At 41.3% G+C, this 16,653-nt stretch overlaps 1 protein-coding gene across 1 annotated transcript in view; it reads left to right on the forward strand.

Annotated features, from left to right (window-relative positions):
• kcnc3a (potassium voltage-gated channel, Shaw-related subfamily, member 3a) overlaps positions 1-9,882 on the forward strand; it is an 85,111-nt gene extending 75,229 nt beyond the window's left edge. Inside the window, exon 5 of the mRNA XM_063190813.1 lies at positions 9,055-9,882. Coding sequence (XP_063046883.1) covers positions 9,055-9,068 — 14 coding nt within the window. The 3' untranslated portion in view covers positions 9,069-9,882. The remainder of the gene's footprint in view (positions 1-9,054) is intronic.
• The last annotated feature ends 6,771 nt before the right edge of the window (positions 9,883-16,653 follow it).

Below are 16,653 nucleotides of genomic sequence, written 5' to 3' on the forward strand. Positions count from 1 at the left end.
GTTTGAAAACCGATTGCTAGTATCAGACAAAGCTTTGTTGAAGCCAACAAACACAAACAAAGCGAACAGGATTAAGAAGAAGCAAATGAAGTTCAAATAACTGCTATAGTACACTACATTAGTAGAGGCTTAGGGTTGTGTGTGTGTGTGTGTTTGTGTTTGTGTGTGTGTGTGTATGTGTGTGCGTGCGTGCGTGCGTGCGTGCGTGTGTGTCTGTGTGTGTATGTCTGTCTGCGTGTGTGTACAGTATGTGTAGATATTTCACTGCGATGCAGTCCCAGGGTGTCTCACTTTAAACCAGCCCCGTGATCAGATGCTGCAGTCTAAACTAACCCCTACTGTGTGTCCTCAGATCACTACAGGCGTAGCTCTTCCTGTTTACCTTTTTTTTTAATTTACAATCCATTTTTGTAAACAGCAACCAACAAAAAAAAAGAAAAAATCCACGACTTGCTCTGTGTGTTTCTGTCGGTGTGGAGGTGTCCCGTCTCTTTTGTCTGTCTAGAAGGGAAAAATTCCTGGGATGACATGTGAAGCCTGCTCTCCTTTCCACGTCTGCGCTCGGTCAAAGCCACGCTTGAAGCAGTGTCCACGTCTCTGCCATAGACTCTGTCCGAATCCGTTTGTATTTCTCCTGGCAAGAAAGAATAGGCAGGGAGACTTGTGTAAACTAGAAGTAGAGGAGAAGTGAAAACCCACATTTGGTGATCATTAGGTACAGTGGCATAACTGGTGTAACAACTACGTAATGCCATGTTCGTACGTGTAGTTCTACTAGCACTTCTACTTCTACTTCACACACCTCTGGCAATATAATCTTAAGCACACATTGAACACTGATATGTGGTGTTATAGTACATCTGTAAAGATCATTTTACAGTATAGATTGCAAATAGAGACTTTTGGTTTTTGACAGAGGCAGAGGAAGTGAATTCTAACTTTTCGGATCACTGGTGGGTGGCTAACGAGGACGTTAGGGGTGTGAAAGGATGGCAGCCAGGTGCTTTTGGACCATGTGAAGATGTCAGTGTTTCCACTAGGTGCTAGGCTAATGCTACAAATAGAAAAAACAACAACAATAACACAATGTGATTTAGCGCAACGACGGCTGTGCGCGCAAATCAATTTACACCTTTCAGAGCCCACAGACACTCATTTGTCACCTCAGCGACCTTTTTTATCCTACTGTTGACTAAATCGTTGTAAGTTAACGGTGTTAGACATTGTATACATTATGGGTAGTATACAATATAGCACTGTCAATGTTGGGCTCATTTCTGAAGAGCTGAGGTTGTAAGCAGTGACTTGTTATGTTGTTTTCTTGGAATTTGAACTCTGACCTCTTCATGCGGTCCACGCCAAAGCAGGCTCCGAGCTTCGGGCCGGCCGCAGAGCTCCACTGTGGCTGTCTACCTGTTTGTTTCCTTTTATACCTGTGCAAAAAAAGGTCTGTGTCAGTGCCTGGATCAAACACCTATGTGTGTGTTGTCACAGTTCTGGCTCCTGACCTGCCTGCAGGTGGTGCCAGTTCAGTTTCAGGGAAATATAAAACACTGGGTGCTTTATCCACACACTCCCATGATGCAGCTGTTGTTAATGAGTATGCTATTGCCACTAGAGGGAGAGGGGTCTTTATTAGTCTAAATCTATTGTAGCAAACAATATTGTTGACATATCTCATAACTCTCATTCTTCTGTTTTGTCCTTCTGTTTGTCTGTCTGTCTGTCTGTCTGTCTGTCTGTGTCTCTGTCTGTCTGTCTGTCTGTCTCGACGTCTGTCTGTCTGTCTGCCTGTCTGTCTGTCTGTCTGTGTGTTCGCTTTTGCCCGTTCCTTACTCCTATTTTATGATTTACTGAATCATGTATTCATGACATATTTATCTTACTCCAATGTTTACACCTCATTCACATTTAATTAAAAATCCCCTTTTGATTTAATTCCACACCCATGTTTTATTCATAACACCAAATACTCCAATTTGTGGTTGTACAAAACCAATCAATTGCACACTCTGTATCATTCATGTGTATGCACACATACAATTACCAAAACGAAATAATTCCACTTTCTCTTGAAAAACCTTGAAAAAAATCCGTCCTCTGATGGCAATGTCCTCCCTGCGGTACATGAATAGCCACTGGTTATGAGAAGTCTCGCAGCCTCAACAATATTTCCGGCATGTCAGGAGCCCCCCTGCGCCTAACACCCATCACCCCCATCAACAGCACTCCCTACGAGCCCTACGAGACCCCGGGACCCCTCAGGCGCTGCAGATCCCCCATCCCCTCCATTTTGTAGCCTGTCACCCCCTCACCCAGCATCAGCAAGAACAAGACGACAGGGAGGGGGGGAATTGAGATTATTTCACTTTTTCTTCTTCCTTTATTCCTTTTCTTTTTTGAAAGCCCAATATTTAATAGAGATCTTCTGATATATATCCACAGCTCTGGAAGATTATTAGTCCCTCCCCAGCATTATGATGTAAAAGTACAAATGCCTTTTAGATAGCCTGATGGTAAACCTGTAGAGAATGCTACCAGGCTAGCAAAAAGTATAGGCCTCACACCTCGAGACAAAAAAAAACAACCCCTTTCATATTACATCATTTGCTTTTGGCAATATTTCAAACTGGCAACTATTAGAATCGCAGTCATAGCAATATTTAGCCTTGAAAAAAAAACAGAAATGTTTCTGATAAAATATAGCCAGGCTCATAGACCCTGAAAAATACAGGTAATTTATTAGCTCATGATATGGGCCGCCATAGTGAGCTAGCTGGCTGTCCCTACTGCTCAGCCTATAAAAAAAACGTCTGTACACAGTGAACACGGATCTGAAGAGTCAGATGACACAAGAAGAGAACAAGACACATTTGCTTCTTTTTGTACAACGCTTACAAGCCTCAAACAAGACCTGCTGTATAGACACACATGAATGACTGACTAACTGATGCAATTTGTAGGAGAATGACAGCAACCAAACGTGCAAAACAAAATACCAAACGTGTGTATATATAGTGCATGCCTGAAGACACCTAAAATCAGGAAAATGAGAAAACGTGTATACCAAAAAAAGAAGAAAAATGATATCCCTCTCCCTTTTCTCCAAGTGCAAAAAAGAAATACAAATCGCCAGACTGCAATGTAGATATAATACACATATATATAAATATAACTCTGGCTCACCCACCCCACTCTGTATAAAATTTATTTGAAATGTTTGCTTTGAATCATCCAGGCCATTTCCACTCTGTTTGCCATTGAGCCTGTTCACAGACGACTCCTCTAATTCCATCTGGTCAGTCAAAGCTGTAGCATTTCTAACCGTGAAAGATTATCGACCGAATGCTTGTGGCAAGTAGTTTCTAGCAAACTATTTAGAATTTACTTAGCTCTACTGATGTCAGAGATGTCACACAAAGTCAGGTCACAAATGCCATAAGCAAAGGAAAAAAACTGATCAGATCTTTTTTTTAAATTCAAGAATGAGCCTTGGAGGTCAATAAGAGGCGTACAGTGTGGCAACATGGGTTTGCACATTCAATAGACTGAACCGGGAAGGAGAGGAGCTTTGAGTGTGCGTGTGTAGAGTAGACATAATGGACACCTTCATTGACACTCTTCACCACATACCTCCCCTCCCCTCCCTTTACCATGAGTCACCTTAGAGCTGTCCAGGGAGAGACGGAAAAGCAGATAGGGGGAAGTGTCTCCCAAATAAGGGCCTATATTAAAAAAAAAGATCTTGAGACTTTTTACGCACTGAACCAGCACCACCCCCCTTTTTTGAGCAGGTGCATGGTGGGACTTGCAGTTTTCCCATGAACGAAACTGTACCACATATGCATACATATCACTGCTACCCCCTCTGCTGAGGACGGGGGTGAAGAGGCGTGTGGCTGCCTGTTTTACCTGCTTGTCACATGAGACTCGGCTGGGCTTGTAACACCGTGACATACCCACATACCGTCCTCATCATCTGTTTGGTTTTTTTTCTGTTCTCATCCTGGTTGCTCCCCCCTTCTTGACTGCTGTGACTCTGTACTCTGTACAGTAGGCCTTCTGTGCACTTCTCGATTTCTCAGTTGTTTTACTATCTCATTTTTCTTCTTATTTGATTTATTTTGTCTTCTTCTCAACCTCCCTCACTTTCTTGGATGCTGATCTTCATCGCATTGTGTTAAAAAAGGAGGGGGCATGGGATGGATGCTGGATTGACAGCTGTCAATGAGAGAAGAAAAGGAAAGAAATGGCAAAAAAAAAATGTTATTAGCGAAACAACCTTTACAAGGAATTATGCAATGTAAACTAAATGTGTTGCCATGGAGATAATGTGCTGCTCATTTCAATTTGTTGCCCGTAATGACCTTCAAGCCTGTCAAAACATTTATGTTTGTTTGATTTTTTTTGTAGCATGTAAAGGGGTGACAAATACGTTGTTTTCCTGTCAGTGGGAAAGCAGACATAACATATTTTGTCTTTCTTATTTTTTCTGTACACCTCTTTTCTGCGGGTGCATGTAAAGATTTTTTTTTATTTCCCAAGAGGCTACTAAGAACTGATGAGTTGAAAAATGTTTTCAGTAATGGTCCTTAATTTGGGCAGAAATTAACTTGTGAATAGAATGATCATGATAGCATGATCTCTTTTTAATGCCTAGTCACTGTTGATAGAATTGAGACAAAAATGTTTTTCTTTTTATGACCAAACATATACTTTATTTTCCTATACCTAGTGTGCATAGTTAATCTCTTCCATCTCTCATCAGTTCTGTCACACATACCTTCATTTTCCGTCATCCATTTTAAGATGGATGCTAGTTGAGAATGATGGAAACATGTTGCATTTGCTTTGCCAATGAATGAACAATATGACTCATCGTAGAATGAGTCATTGTTGAATAACTAACCATGACCGGTCACTTAGCTTAGCAGATTAATCTTTTAATTACATATTCTGTACTTTTTTTGTTTGTTTTGGAAGACAGAGGAAAAAAAATATTTGTTCTTTTCAAAGATAGAGGGTTCAATCATTCAGGATTCACCGTGTCAGCCTTTAAAGGTGCAAGACTTAACTCACGATGATACTATGCAGCTATGTATACGTACATTGAGAGAAGATGTATGGTGAAGGCTAAGCAAGATGTTGAGGATTTGAGAGGGAGATCGAACATGAGGAGCAAGAAATACAGATGTGCAGGAAAGAGGGTGGGAGTGGGGTAGGGCTAGGGCTAGGGCTCTGTAGTCAGAAGGAGGGAGGGGGGACATAAGCGGCATATGTGGACAGGTCTCTGGACCATCATGATACAGAGGGACATCTGCGAAAGAAAAAGAAAAAACGTTCTCCTACTGTCTCTGTCTCTGTGTAACCCCCTTGATTGTCTTCCTTCTCCTGTCTCTGGTCATTCCCATGGTTCAGACTCATTGCATTCTAAACTAGGGTGACTGGGTCAAAGAGAGCCCGTGTCCAGGGCTCGGTGTCCTGTACAGTTTTCTATTTCATCCCCTCCCTGCATGGGTTTTCATCACAAGCAATAAGGACTTCATATGGAAATATAAATGAATAGGGTGTATGTTTTATAAGCAAAACGGATTTTATCAAAGCTTGTATGTATGTGTATATTCATATGTAAGTGTGTGAACATATGGATGTGTATGTATGTAATTATATACACATACATATTGATTGATTGCATGCTTACAAAAAAATATCGATTGGTATTTTGTTCCAATCCTCTTACTGTAATCAACTTGACTGCTGAATGGGGTGGGCCTTAGATCTGCATGCTATAATGCTATTGGGTGCAGAGACCATCATTACTGTTTTGGGGAGGGGATTGAGTTCAAGCTTTGTCTTTTATTTATTTTCTCTTTTCTGTTCCTTTTCAAGAAGAGAATGGGGATTGGGGCAATGCTGAAACTTAAGGATTTGTTCTGCTAATGTTTTTTTCTGTCTTTGATCCTTTTTAGATCTCTTATCTTATCATTTTATTATTTGTGTTTTCATCTTTTCACAGAGAACTATACTGAAAGCCCTGTGCTTATCAGATATATGCAAAAAGAAGCAGTAGCTGTGAATTAACACTGAAACAAGCTATCATTTCCCCCCTCTGGCATAGTCCCATTACTAATCAACATCAAGACCCATACCTTTCATACATTCTCTCCTTTACCTACCCCCACACAGACACACAACTGGGTTTTGTGTAGTCACAAACACATGTCAACAATATTCGCCCTGCCCACCGACCACCTCTCCCATGCCATCAGGTATCGTTTGCTAGTGACTAGTCATTTGGTTGTTTCAAGTTGTCCATACAGCTCACTAGAGTAAACTCTCTCTGTCTTGTTGACATTTTGCATTGATGTAATCTTTCTTGCCTGCACAGGGATGACAACAGCATTTTTATAGAACCAGTGGCAAAACCTTGTGCTCAGATTCAGGTCTTGTCTCCTGTACCATGTAGCGACGGACTGAGGTACTGTAGCATTTCAAGTACATCACAGCAGGATGTCCTTTGGATATAGTATCAGAAATGTAATAACGTTCTGCAGTTACTTTCAGATGGACTTATTATTGTAATGGACTGATTGGGAATAAAAAATGTAAGAAAGGAACCCTACTCAGATTACAATGGCAATGGCAATGGCAAGTTTTTTGGGGGGAAGAACATGTTGATGTTGGAGCTCATCTGAAGTCTGGTGCCCAAGACTACAATGGCCCAGATATAAAAAATAAAAAAAGATAATTCAAACCTGTAATATTCACATAGACTCTGCATGCAGACCTGAGTGTCATGAGAATGCTACTTACTGCATCCATGAGCATCTTGAGTTGAGTTAACTTAACTCCAGTACTGTAAATAGACGCATGGTGTTTTTACCTCCACTTAGCAAGAGGAATTAGTATTCGGGTGGTGTGACGGTGAAGTGAAGCAGGGTTCGTTATGGTTGCTGTCCAAGATGAGGCAACACTCAGGGAGAGGTTGATGTCAGAGGTGTGGCGTGTGCGGGAGCACTCGAAGCATTTGGCGGCCTGTGCAAAGTTTAGCACCATTTTAATTAAGACATAGAATTCCTTTAAACCCATACATGCTACCATTCATGCTACAGCACATCACCAAGCTACAAATTCTGGAACAAACTGTGTGTTCCGGAATGTTTCATATTTCTTGCACTCACCTCAATCGGACGCTTCCCTTGTCACTACTCAGGTACAAGATCTCCTCTTCTCTTCCGATCAGTGCTTCCAAAATGATGTCTAAATAGAATGTAGTAGTGGAGTAGAACTTGTGAACATATGATTCCTGACTGTGAGAGTCATACTCCTTCGCCTTCTCACCCCTCATTTGTTCTCAGTGTCTTCACTTACCTTCTGAATCATGGTTTTCTTTTCATTTCTCCCTCCATTTTCCTGTTTTCCCCTTCTGTTTGTGTTCATATATTTTCCTGTACAATTTACTGCTTCCAAAAGAAAAAAAACATCCAAATATTGAACTGCTTAAAACAATGAACTGAGGTTTAACAAAGCAAACATGTTCCAATTTGATCTTGCTGTAATGGATTACAAAGAACTCACGTGGATAGATGGACAGACCCTAACGTGAAAACGAAAAGAAAGATGGACAGAGTGTTCTGTGTGAGGGAACTAGTAGGAACTGTTTGAAAAGAGGAGAGTCATCAAAGGAAGAAAACCGTGAAATGGAGGACAGTTTGGGGAAGAAAGAACAAAATCAAAATGAGAGGAGGATGGAAACTGATCGCTTCTCAGTGTAAGAATGAGTGTTTCATGTCCTGTTTGTGTTTCTTTGTGTGAGAGTGTGTACGTACGTGTGTATGTTTGAGTGAGAGAGCGAGAGAGAATGCCTTCGTGCCATGTTTTCATGTTCAGTGCAACGTGCTTAAATGTGTGCCGTGGTTTCGTTTGTTCCTGTGGTTCTCCTTTTTTGTGTTCAGCTTTAATCGCCTTTCTTTGCTCTGTGTCGTGTTTTTTCTCCGCTGTCGCAAATGACCCCCCCTCAGTGTTCACTGCTCCCCCGGCCCCCAGGAGTCAGACAGGCAGCCTGGCCTGTCCTGGCTGTGGTCTGGTCCGGCCCCGGCCCATTGTCTCTGGGGGCGCAGGGGGGAGCGTCAGGTGGGAGACAGTGGAGCAGAGGGTTGACAGTGTCATTTGGGACCCACACTCCTCTGTGTTTGCTCTGTGGGGGAGACTTCTTCTGATTTGTTCCAATGCTCCAATGTCCTCAGGGGTCCTCAGTCTCTGCGCAGGTCACATTGAAAGTGTTTTTTTGTGCCTTTCTGTTGAGGTCAGGCAGCCACCAAAAAAAAATTGAAACAAAATAGCTTCTTCAATCTTCCATTTGGAGCCCTAAATTATTTAACGCCAATGGTGACCAGCAGAACTCTGGGCCTCAAAGACTGGAGGTTCCATCATCCCGTGTGTGTGTGTGTGTGTGTGTGTGTGTGTGTGTGTGTGTGTGTGTGTGTGTGTGTGTGTGTGTGTGTGTGTGTGTGTGTGTGTGTGTGTGTGTGTGTGTGTGTGTGTGTGTGTGTGTGAGAGAGAGAAAAAGAGAGAGGGAGAGAGCACATGCTCTCTTGGTTGCGCATGCTGGTGTGTGTATGTGTCGCTGAGAAAGATGTGAGCCAAATGTATGAGAAACAACTGTTGTTTTTTCGATATTCAAACTTTTTTGGCCAATGTGTCTTTTATTTCAGTGCATGTAGGTGGGCTTCTCCATCAGTTCCCTCTTTGTTTCACATCAACACCCCTGTGGGATTGTGGGTATTTGGCTGAAAAAATAAAACAAATAATTTCATGAATCATCATGTTTGTGTATGCACTCCCAGGCATGTGCTGTATGTCTGAACAGCAAAGAATACGCAAATGCCTGTGAGTTGCTGAGGCTTATCCTTCATTTAATTGCTCTTTCGTCCACCATGTTAGAACTGTTCTCATAAGGGATTTTTGTTCCTGTGCTGAGTGTGTATAAGTGTTCACTCATGTTTTCACTGATGCCGTGTTTTTTCTCCTCTGCCTCTTCTCCCTTTTTTGCAGTGTTGAGTTTCTAAATTCCCTCACTTTCTGTCCAAAAGAAGACAAAAATTGTCCCATTTATCCAAAGCCTGTCATCGGAAGCACCATTAGAAGAACTACGACTTCCATGTAGAAGACAGAGAAAGAGAGAGAGAGAGAGAGAGTGAGAGAGCAAGAGAGGAAGAGAGTGAGAAGACCTGAGGAAAAGAAGACATCGAGAAAAAAAAAGAAGAGTCACTTACCTATTATTCTGCATCACATACTGCAACAGAGACAAAGAGTGGACAATTACTAAAACACATATAACCAATAGCATCCATCAACATCGGACAATGGACATATGCAGACTATAATAATGCAACGCTTAGGCACATATGACTGCAAACACATACAAAATACGAGGCATTAGGACTTGGCCATAGAGGTTTGTGACAACCTCTGTTTAGCCGACGGATTTGTCAAAACGTCTTTCTCCAGTATTTTGTGACCATGGCAATGAAAAAACATCTGGAGGACAAAGGTCCATCAGTTACATATTTTAACCTGAGATGTGAAGGAAAGCTTAATGACTCACATCCAAATGATTTACATCCAAAGATGTATACACACACACACACACACACACTCAGACACCATATGCAGTATGTATCTTGATGCTTCAAGCAGTTCAACCTCTTTGGACTCTGGGACATTTTAAAATTGTGACTCAGCAAATGCAGAAAAGGTGACGAAGGAGAGTGATGATCTTGGTGATTGTTTGTCCTGTAGCTGGGGGTTATACAGTACGTTGCCCCATGTTGTTTCTCTCTGTCTTTCTCTCTCTCTTCTCCTCTATGGGTCATGCTACTGTGCCCTCCTAGCACCCCCTTCCCCCCAGAACCCCCCTACACCCCCCACCCCCCCTCTCCTGTGTTCACCTGTCTGCATTTCGGCGTGTCTACTCTGTAGTGATCTGCATGGCATGAAAAAAACTCAAGCAAGGAAGTAGAGAACAAGTAGATGGAGGAAGAGACTTCAGTTAGCAAACTAAAGGCGCGTAAAAAGCGTTATCCTTTTTTTTTCTTCAGTGACCTTGAAAAAAATGATCATGAGGTGGCCCATAATCTGAGCTGCTGACAAAAAAGTTTAGACCGAACAAAAAGAAAGAAATGAAATGAATGGAAATGAAATGAAATGAGATGAAATGAGATGAAATGAAATGAAATGAAATGAAATGAAAGCGCCTCTCCTTCACATGAAGATGTGATCAAGCTGAAAGAAGAAGAAAAAAATACAACGCATGGTGCCAACAGAAGAACAGTAAAATGGAAGTACAGTTGATGAACTTTGATGAACAATTCAGAAAAAAGGGAGAAAATCAAAAAATTGCATTTTCTTACTTTGTTTACCAGCATGACTAATTTGCATGACTACTTCTGCAAGCCGCAGCCCCCAAAAAGAGCAAGGGGCTCGCAATCCCTTCAAAAACAAAACCAAATGGGGAAAACAAGAGATTTATGTTATATGCAACTTAGAAAAGAAGAGGATTATATTAAAAGAGGATCTATATTTTGTTTTTGAATACAAAAAAGAATAAAAATATAAGATTGCAAGATAAACAAACTATGTTTTATTAGATATAAGGTAAGACACCCCACCAAATGTACTGGATGTGAACAATTCTCTTGCTACTTCTGCTTCTATAACTACTTCTATAACTATGACTGCTCTTGTTCCCGATCCTACCACAAGGACTCTTGTTGTATACGGCTCTACTCCTTCTCCCGCTTGCTCTTTCCTGCTGCATCGCTGTCAGCCTCTCTCACCGCTGCCCCCTACAGCACAGGCTGCACCACGACGCCTCTGCTCTGCCTCGTTGACCTCTCGCCCCTCTGCAACCACAGCTGTGCACTGACGACAGGAGGTCATGGGTGATTGCTTCAGTGGAGGAGATGCTACCTACGCCTGTGCAATTAATGTCAACTAGAGTCTGTTACTATCATTTACTTCTCTGTCCTTGTTTCTCTGTTTCTTGATGAGTTGAAAGTGTTCACAGAGGGTCAGCGTGTGGGTAGACAGTGTATAATACAACTTGAACAAACTTTTTTGCGATTGTAGCCCAGCAATACTAGTTCTGGATCATCCAAAGGAGGAGCTTATTTCAGATCCTGTGCTGCTGTCATCTCAAACCTCCTAGCGGTCACAGGTTCACAATAATGTTTGCTTCTCTGTCCCCTTCACTTAGCACTTTTACGTTGTGCCATTTCTTTGTGCAAATTATAAAGACGACCTCTTTTGTTTTGGTTCTTTTTTGCCATTATCCAGCTCTTCTGTAGCGTAACACTTATGTGCCCAATTTTTTAAAAATGTAATGGCTCCAATCCAGTATGTCACACTAGCTGCTTGGTTCTGATGTCCTCAGCCTATAAGATGGATAAGACCAGCCCATTGTGTATGTGCAAGACTGAAACAGTGTGGTGACAGCAGGACATGAGAAAGAGATTGTTTATGCAGTTACTGTGTTTTGGTTTTTTTGTTTTGTTTCCAGTTTAAGCCACCCCCATCACCTCAGTGTCACATGGTCTTACACTTTTCTTATCTGTCCCTTCTTATCTGTCACTTTTCTTATTTGTCCCTACCTAAACACACAGTTGTTCTGAAACAAAATGGAGTCTAAATCATACTAGTGGTACACCAGAAGTGTGCCAGGCCTATTTCCCAATGTCCACTGCATCATTCACACATTACACACATCTTGAGACCTTAAAGAATTCCTATACGATACATGAGACTTGTGAAAATAAACTGTAAAATGAGGCAGTGTTTCAGAAACAAAAGAATGGCAGTGATATCGTGAGCATTTGTCTTTAGTTGTCACAACTAGTGCCATTAATGGTTCTCTTTGTTCAACTTTTTCCACTTTCATGTAGCTCATGGTGGTACTGCATTTGGCCATTGTTATGATGTGTGGAATAGCACATGCATTGTGGCCATCAAAGAGACTTAACCCTATGAAACTCCTTTCACCTTATATCTCTCGTACTAAAGCCAATACCGGATAGTCAATAGCTGAATTATTATACCGCGATAATTTTTGAGATATACAGCATATGTGGATAACCCAAATGATCACTGCACTGGTGATATCCATTTTTGTCGACACGACATGTACAAATGACCTGACCTGATGTCTACGTAAGGTGAACTGTAGCCTATGCAAGAGCACAGCTGTAATGTGTCCGATTTGCACAAGAACACCCATCTCAAATTAGGCTGTAACTCTCTTTTTTTCTTGTGAACACTTTTAAGTGAGGGGGTGTGTGTGTGTCCCAATCAGTAGCTCCTTGTATAATGGTCACTTTAACCCCAGTCTCCACTGTAGCCATACGAGTAAATCATCCATGACAGGGTCACTGACTTTCAGGTAAACAAAAGATTGATGCAGCAGTAGTCTCCCCTTATAAGCATCACTTACTGTACCGTGGCATTCATTTCAACTCTCTTGTGTTGTCCTATGCCCCCCTGCCCACACAGTCCCTTCCTTCCGTTATTCAGGATAATTTCAGTCTATACACCGGAGTGGATTCATGTATGAGAAATAGAAATGTATTGATTTTAGAAAGAGGGGGCACATAAAGATGACAGAAGTCAATGGTGGATGTAAACCTGTTTGGGTGGGGCACGATCAGGGAAAACAAAATGGAGGAAAGGTAGCCTATATGCAGGCCTGTCATAGCCCCTTTTCTAACAGCAAAAACGTAAACTTTATCGAGAGTCCAGGGTCTCTGATAGAGCAATAACAAGTCCAAAATGTTCCCAGCAGAAGGACAAACATTTTAACATGGGGGGTGACAAGTTTCCAAAGTCAGTTGGGACCTACCTACAGAGAGAATTCAGGATATCCTTGTGAATGTCATTGATTGTAATGTGCCACTGTGTGTGTTCTAACTCTGCACACGTATGTAGTGGCACGCGTGCCTGGGATTATCTGTGTGTGTTTGCCTGTGTGTGTGTGTGTGTGTGTGTGTGTGTGTGTGTGTGTGTGTGTGTGTGTGTGTGTGTGTGTGTGTGTGTGTGTGTGTGTGTGTGCGTGCGTGCGTGCGTGTGTGTGTGTGTGTGTGTGTGTTAACCTGTCTCTGTCTGAGCTTTGGGAGGGGGGATGCATCTCGAGTGGATCTGCGTGAGTTAGAGCAATGCCACGCCCTTGTGTATAGGTGATTGATGGCTCCACTGTTTACTTGAAACCCAAATATGAAACATATCAGTGAGGAGCAGAACCAATCGAGCCAGATTCAGCTGCCACTCCCCTTCTCTCTTCTCTACTCTTCTCTTATCCTCTTGTGTTCCCTCCATTCCCACCTTAACTTGCTCTCTTCTTCCTGTATCGGATTTTTTTGTTTGTTTGTTTGTTTTGAGGAGGAACGAAGCTAAATTGCATCTGTTGTTCTTTTGTGTTTATTCTGTCATATTGTTTGAAGCTGAATTATAAATGCATGCGTGGGGGAAAAAAGAAGACTTAAAAATTTATCTGTGAATGGCCTGAGAGAAATAACCTTCCCTTTCCCCTGTTTTCCTGTTCGAAAGCTCTCTCCCCGTCATTTTGGAGCAGTGCTAGGTGGGAGGGGGAAAATGCAAAAGCAAATCCATTAACTACTAACTCCTATGTTGATACAAAAAAATTATCTTTTTTACTGGTATTCATTGATTAATTGACCATACTTGCATATGTTAGTCTTTGAATGAATTTCATGATGCAGGGTTATCCCGGTGTTGCAATCTGAGCCATACACAGACTAAAACATATCCATGTATACTCACACTCGCACACACACACACACACATGCACACGCACACAAACACACACACACACAGTTACTGACTTCAGCAGAAATGTAACACGTCTTATGGCCATATCTATGTGTATTTTTTGTTCTATATTCAGATGCTTCCATTTATATTACTTTATACTTGTGATCATTTTTATTTAGAACACCTGTTTCCGATGATTTTTGGACTGTACATAATCAAATTATATCTAATTATATCTATGGGTGGAGGCACAGCAACTTCCTGTGTTATCTGGAGAGAGCAGGCGTAATGGGAATGCAGGAAGAAAGAGATGGTTATCAAAATGATGGTTGGATGGTTTATGCTTTCAAGACAGATACTGGATATGATTTTAAAATATAAAAAAGAAAAAAGTCTACAGAACTGTATAAAATATATTTCAATGGAATGTTTATTACTTACCTTTTATATTTTTGAAACAATGAAAAAATGAATCAACCGTAATTTAACAAAGTTTGTGAAAGGCGAGACTTACAACAGCTCTATTATTAAAGAATGAAAGTTTGAATGTGAATGCTAACTTACCTGATCAACTCTTCTCCATCACACATAGGAAAAATAACAATAAAATAACAAAAAACACAAAATAAATAGAAAAAATACAACAAAACATATCAAATTTAAAAAGAAAAGGTCCACAAAAATCAATAAAAACAATAAAAGCTTATGCCAAAATTTTCACTGTGTGTCCTTTGTGTGTATTCCTTTTTTTGAAAAAGAAAAAAAAAACATCTCAGTTTTAATCATCTTCCTCATCACCATCATCATTTACTAGGCCATACTTTTATTTAGAGTTGTGCTGTGGTATTTCAGATAGGCCTATAAGTTAGTTACAATTCAGAAGGCGGAAGCGAGGGGAGACAAATTACAGTAGGCCTAATCCCATTGGCAAAGTCCAGGATGTCAACATTCCTACCACTTCAGCTAAATCAATTAGGCCTACTATAAATGGGAAATTAACATCTCTCAGTGGCCCCTGAGTTTAATCAGCATCTAAGAGGTTTTTTTCCCTTTTTTATCTAAAAATAGGCTTAAATGTTATCATTTGATCATTTGATAACAGTCAGTCACATCTGAATCCACGTTATCATCGTAAGGTAATATAGGCTAGTATTATGGCGCTGATCATTGGAGGAGCAGATCAATGAATAGGCTACCATGAGAAGCAATTACGGCCCTGCCATGGATAACTGGTGGGGCACTCGCCTGCCATGCGGCTCCCAGCCCGGGTCCTTTGCCGACCCCTCCCCCTCTCTCCCAATTCGCTTCCTGTCCGCCTCTCACACTGTCCTATTAAATGGAGTCGAAAAAGACCAAACAAATGAATCTAAAAAGAAAGGTAAGCAATTACACTCTCAACCAGCGTGATGGAAGATGAATATTACTTAGCCTGGCTTTAACCAAGTGATTTTAGTGGGGCTGTGTTAATTAGGGCCTTGTATTATGTTTACCTTTGTTTTTGTCTATTATTATTATTATCATTATTACTAGTCTGTTATTTCTTTATTTCTATCAATATACTTAGTCAGGGATGATAATGGCAAGAAGAATGAATATTGTAGGCCTATATATTGAACACTTGACATTTGAAATGAATGAAAGGGCATCTTCCAGTTAATGCATGCCACCCTCTTCAAAGGCGATGTCTGTGTAAACTCAACCTGTGTCAAAAATGCTTTGTAGAGAAGAGAATATGATGCTATGCAACGACGGTGTAACTGTATAGGTAGAACTGCAGTGGTAGGCTATAGAGGTAACTGTAGGACTGCAGAGGTAGAGTTGAAGAGGTAGCCTGCTGTTATAGGCTATTCAGAGTTGTAGCAGAGGTAAGCAGGGGTAGCCTACTCTTACAAATGTCATGTGTATGGATACAAGGGATTTATTACATGATTCCAACTTTGTAATAGCATATTACAAGTGTTGTGAAATAAATATGTGAGAGTACTTCTACTTCTACTTTATACAACTCTTGTTATATTAGCTTGGTCTGCTTGGTCATATTCACACCCACTTCAGCACTGTGCAACTAAAAGGTGCACTCAGTGTGTAGGATGGTGGCCAGAGTAGATATTGCAACTATGCTGCTTGTTGTGCTGTGCTGCGGCCTATTGCCAAATCTGATCTTTTTATGAATAGCCTATTTACTAAATAATAAACAAACATTTACTAGTATAACCAGTAGGCCTACATTGACTTTTGCAGCTAAAAACGTCTTTGTCTGGAAATTAAAAATGGTGGACAAGGAGAAGATCCCCCTTTTCATGTATGAAAAGTGCAATTTTCGCTGTCGTCAAGTATTTGTTGTTGTGGTGGTGGTGGTAAGTATCTGTGAAAAAGGTAACAGTTGTGAATGGGCAGCATGAATTCTGGAAAGACACGGCAAACGTGTATTAGGCCTACACCAAAGAAGGTGGATCTAACAAGAAGCGTCATTTTGTTTCTTTTCCGGTATCCACTTTATGTCAGGTGAACGCCCCTTTAGGAGACCTTCGGTTAGGAGACCTTCGGAGTCCTGAGGTTGAGAATAAATGAAGTCCCCTTAGCGCTGTAGATGGCGGTAGCGCACGTCTTGTGCAAACACCTCAAAAAGAGAAGAAGAAGGAGGGGACAACGCCCCCTTAGGAGACCCAACTTGAGCACACGCTTTTGCATTGAGTAGGCGTGTTTTGCGTTATCTTTCTCTTATCCAGTATTTTTGCCTACACAGTGCACACTGATGAACATGGATTCTGTACTTGCCCTTTAAGAGGGAGGTCATGTATTAGGGGCGGAGACTTGGCTGCAGGACGGAAA

Source organism: Engraulis encrasicolus, chromosome 2 (assembly GCF_034702125.1).
Source record: "Engraulis encrasicolus isolate BLACKSEA-1 chromosome 2, IST_EnEncr_1.0, whole genome shotgun sequence".
NCBI classification, from domain to species: Eukaryota; Metazoa; Chordata; class Actinopteri; order Clupeiformes; family Engraulidae; genus Engraulis; species Engraulis encrasicolus.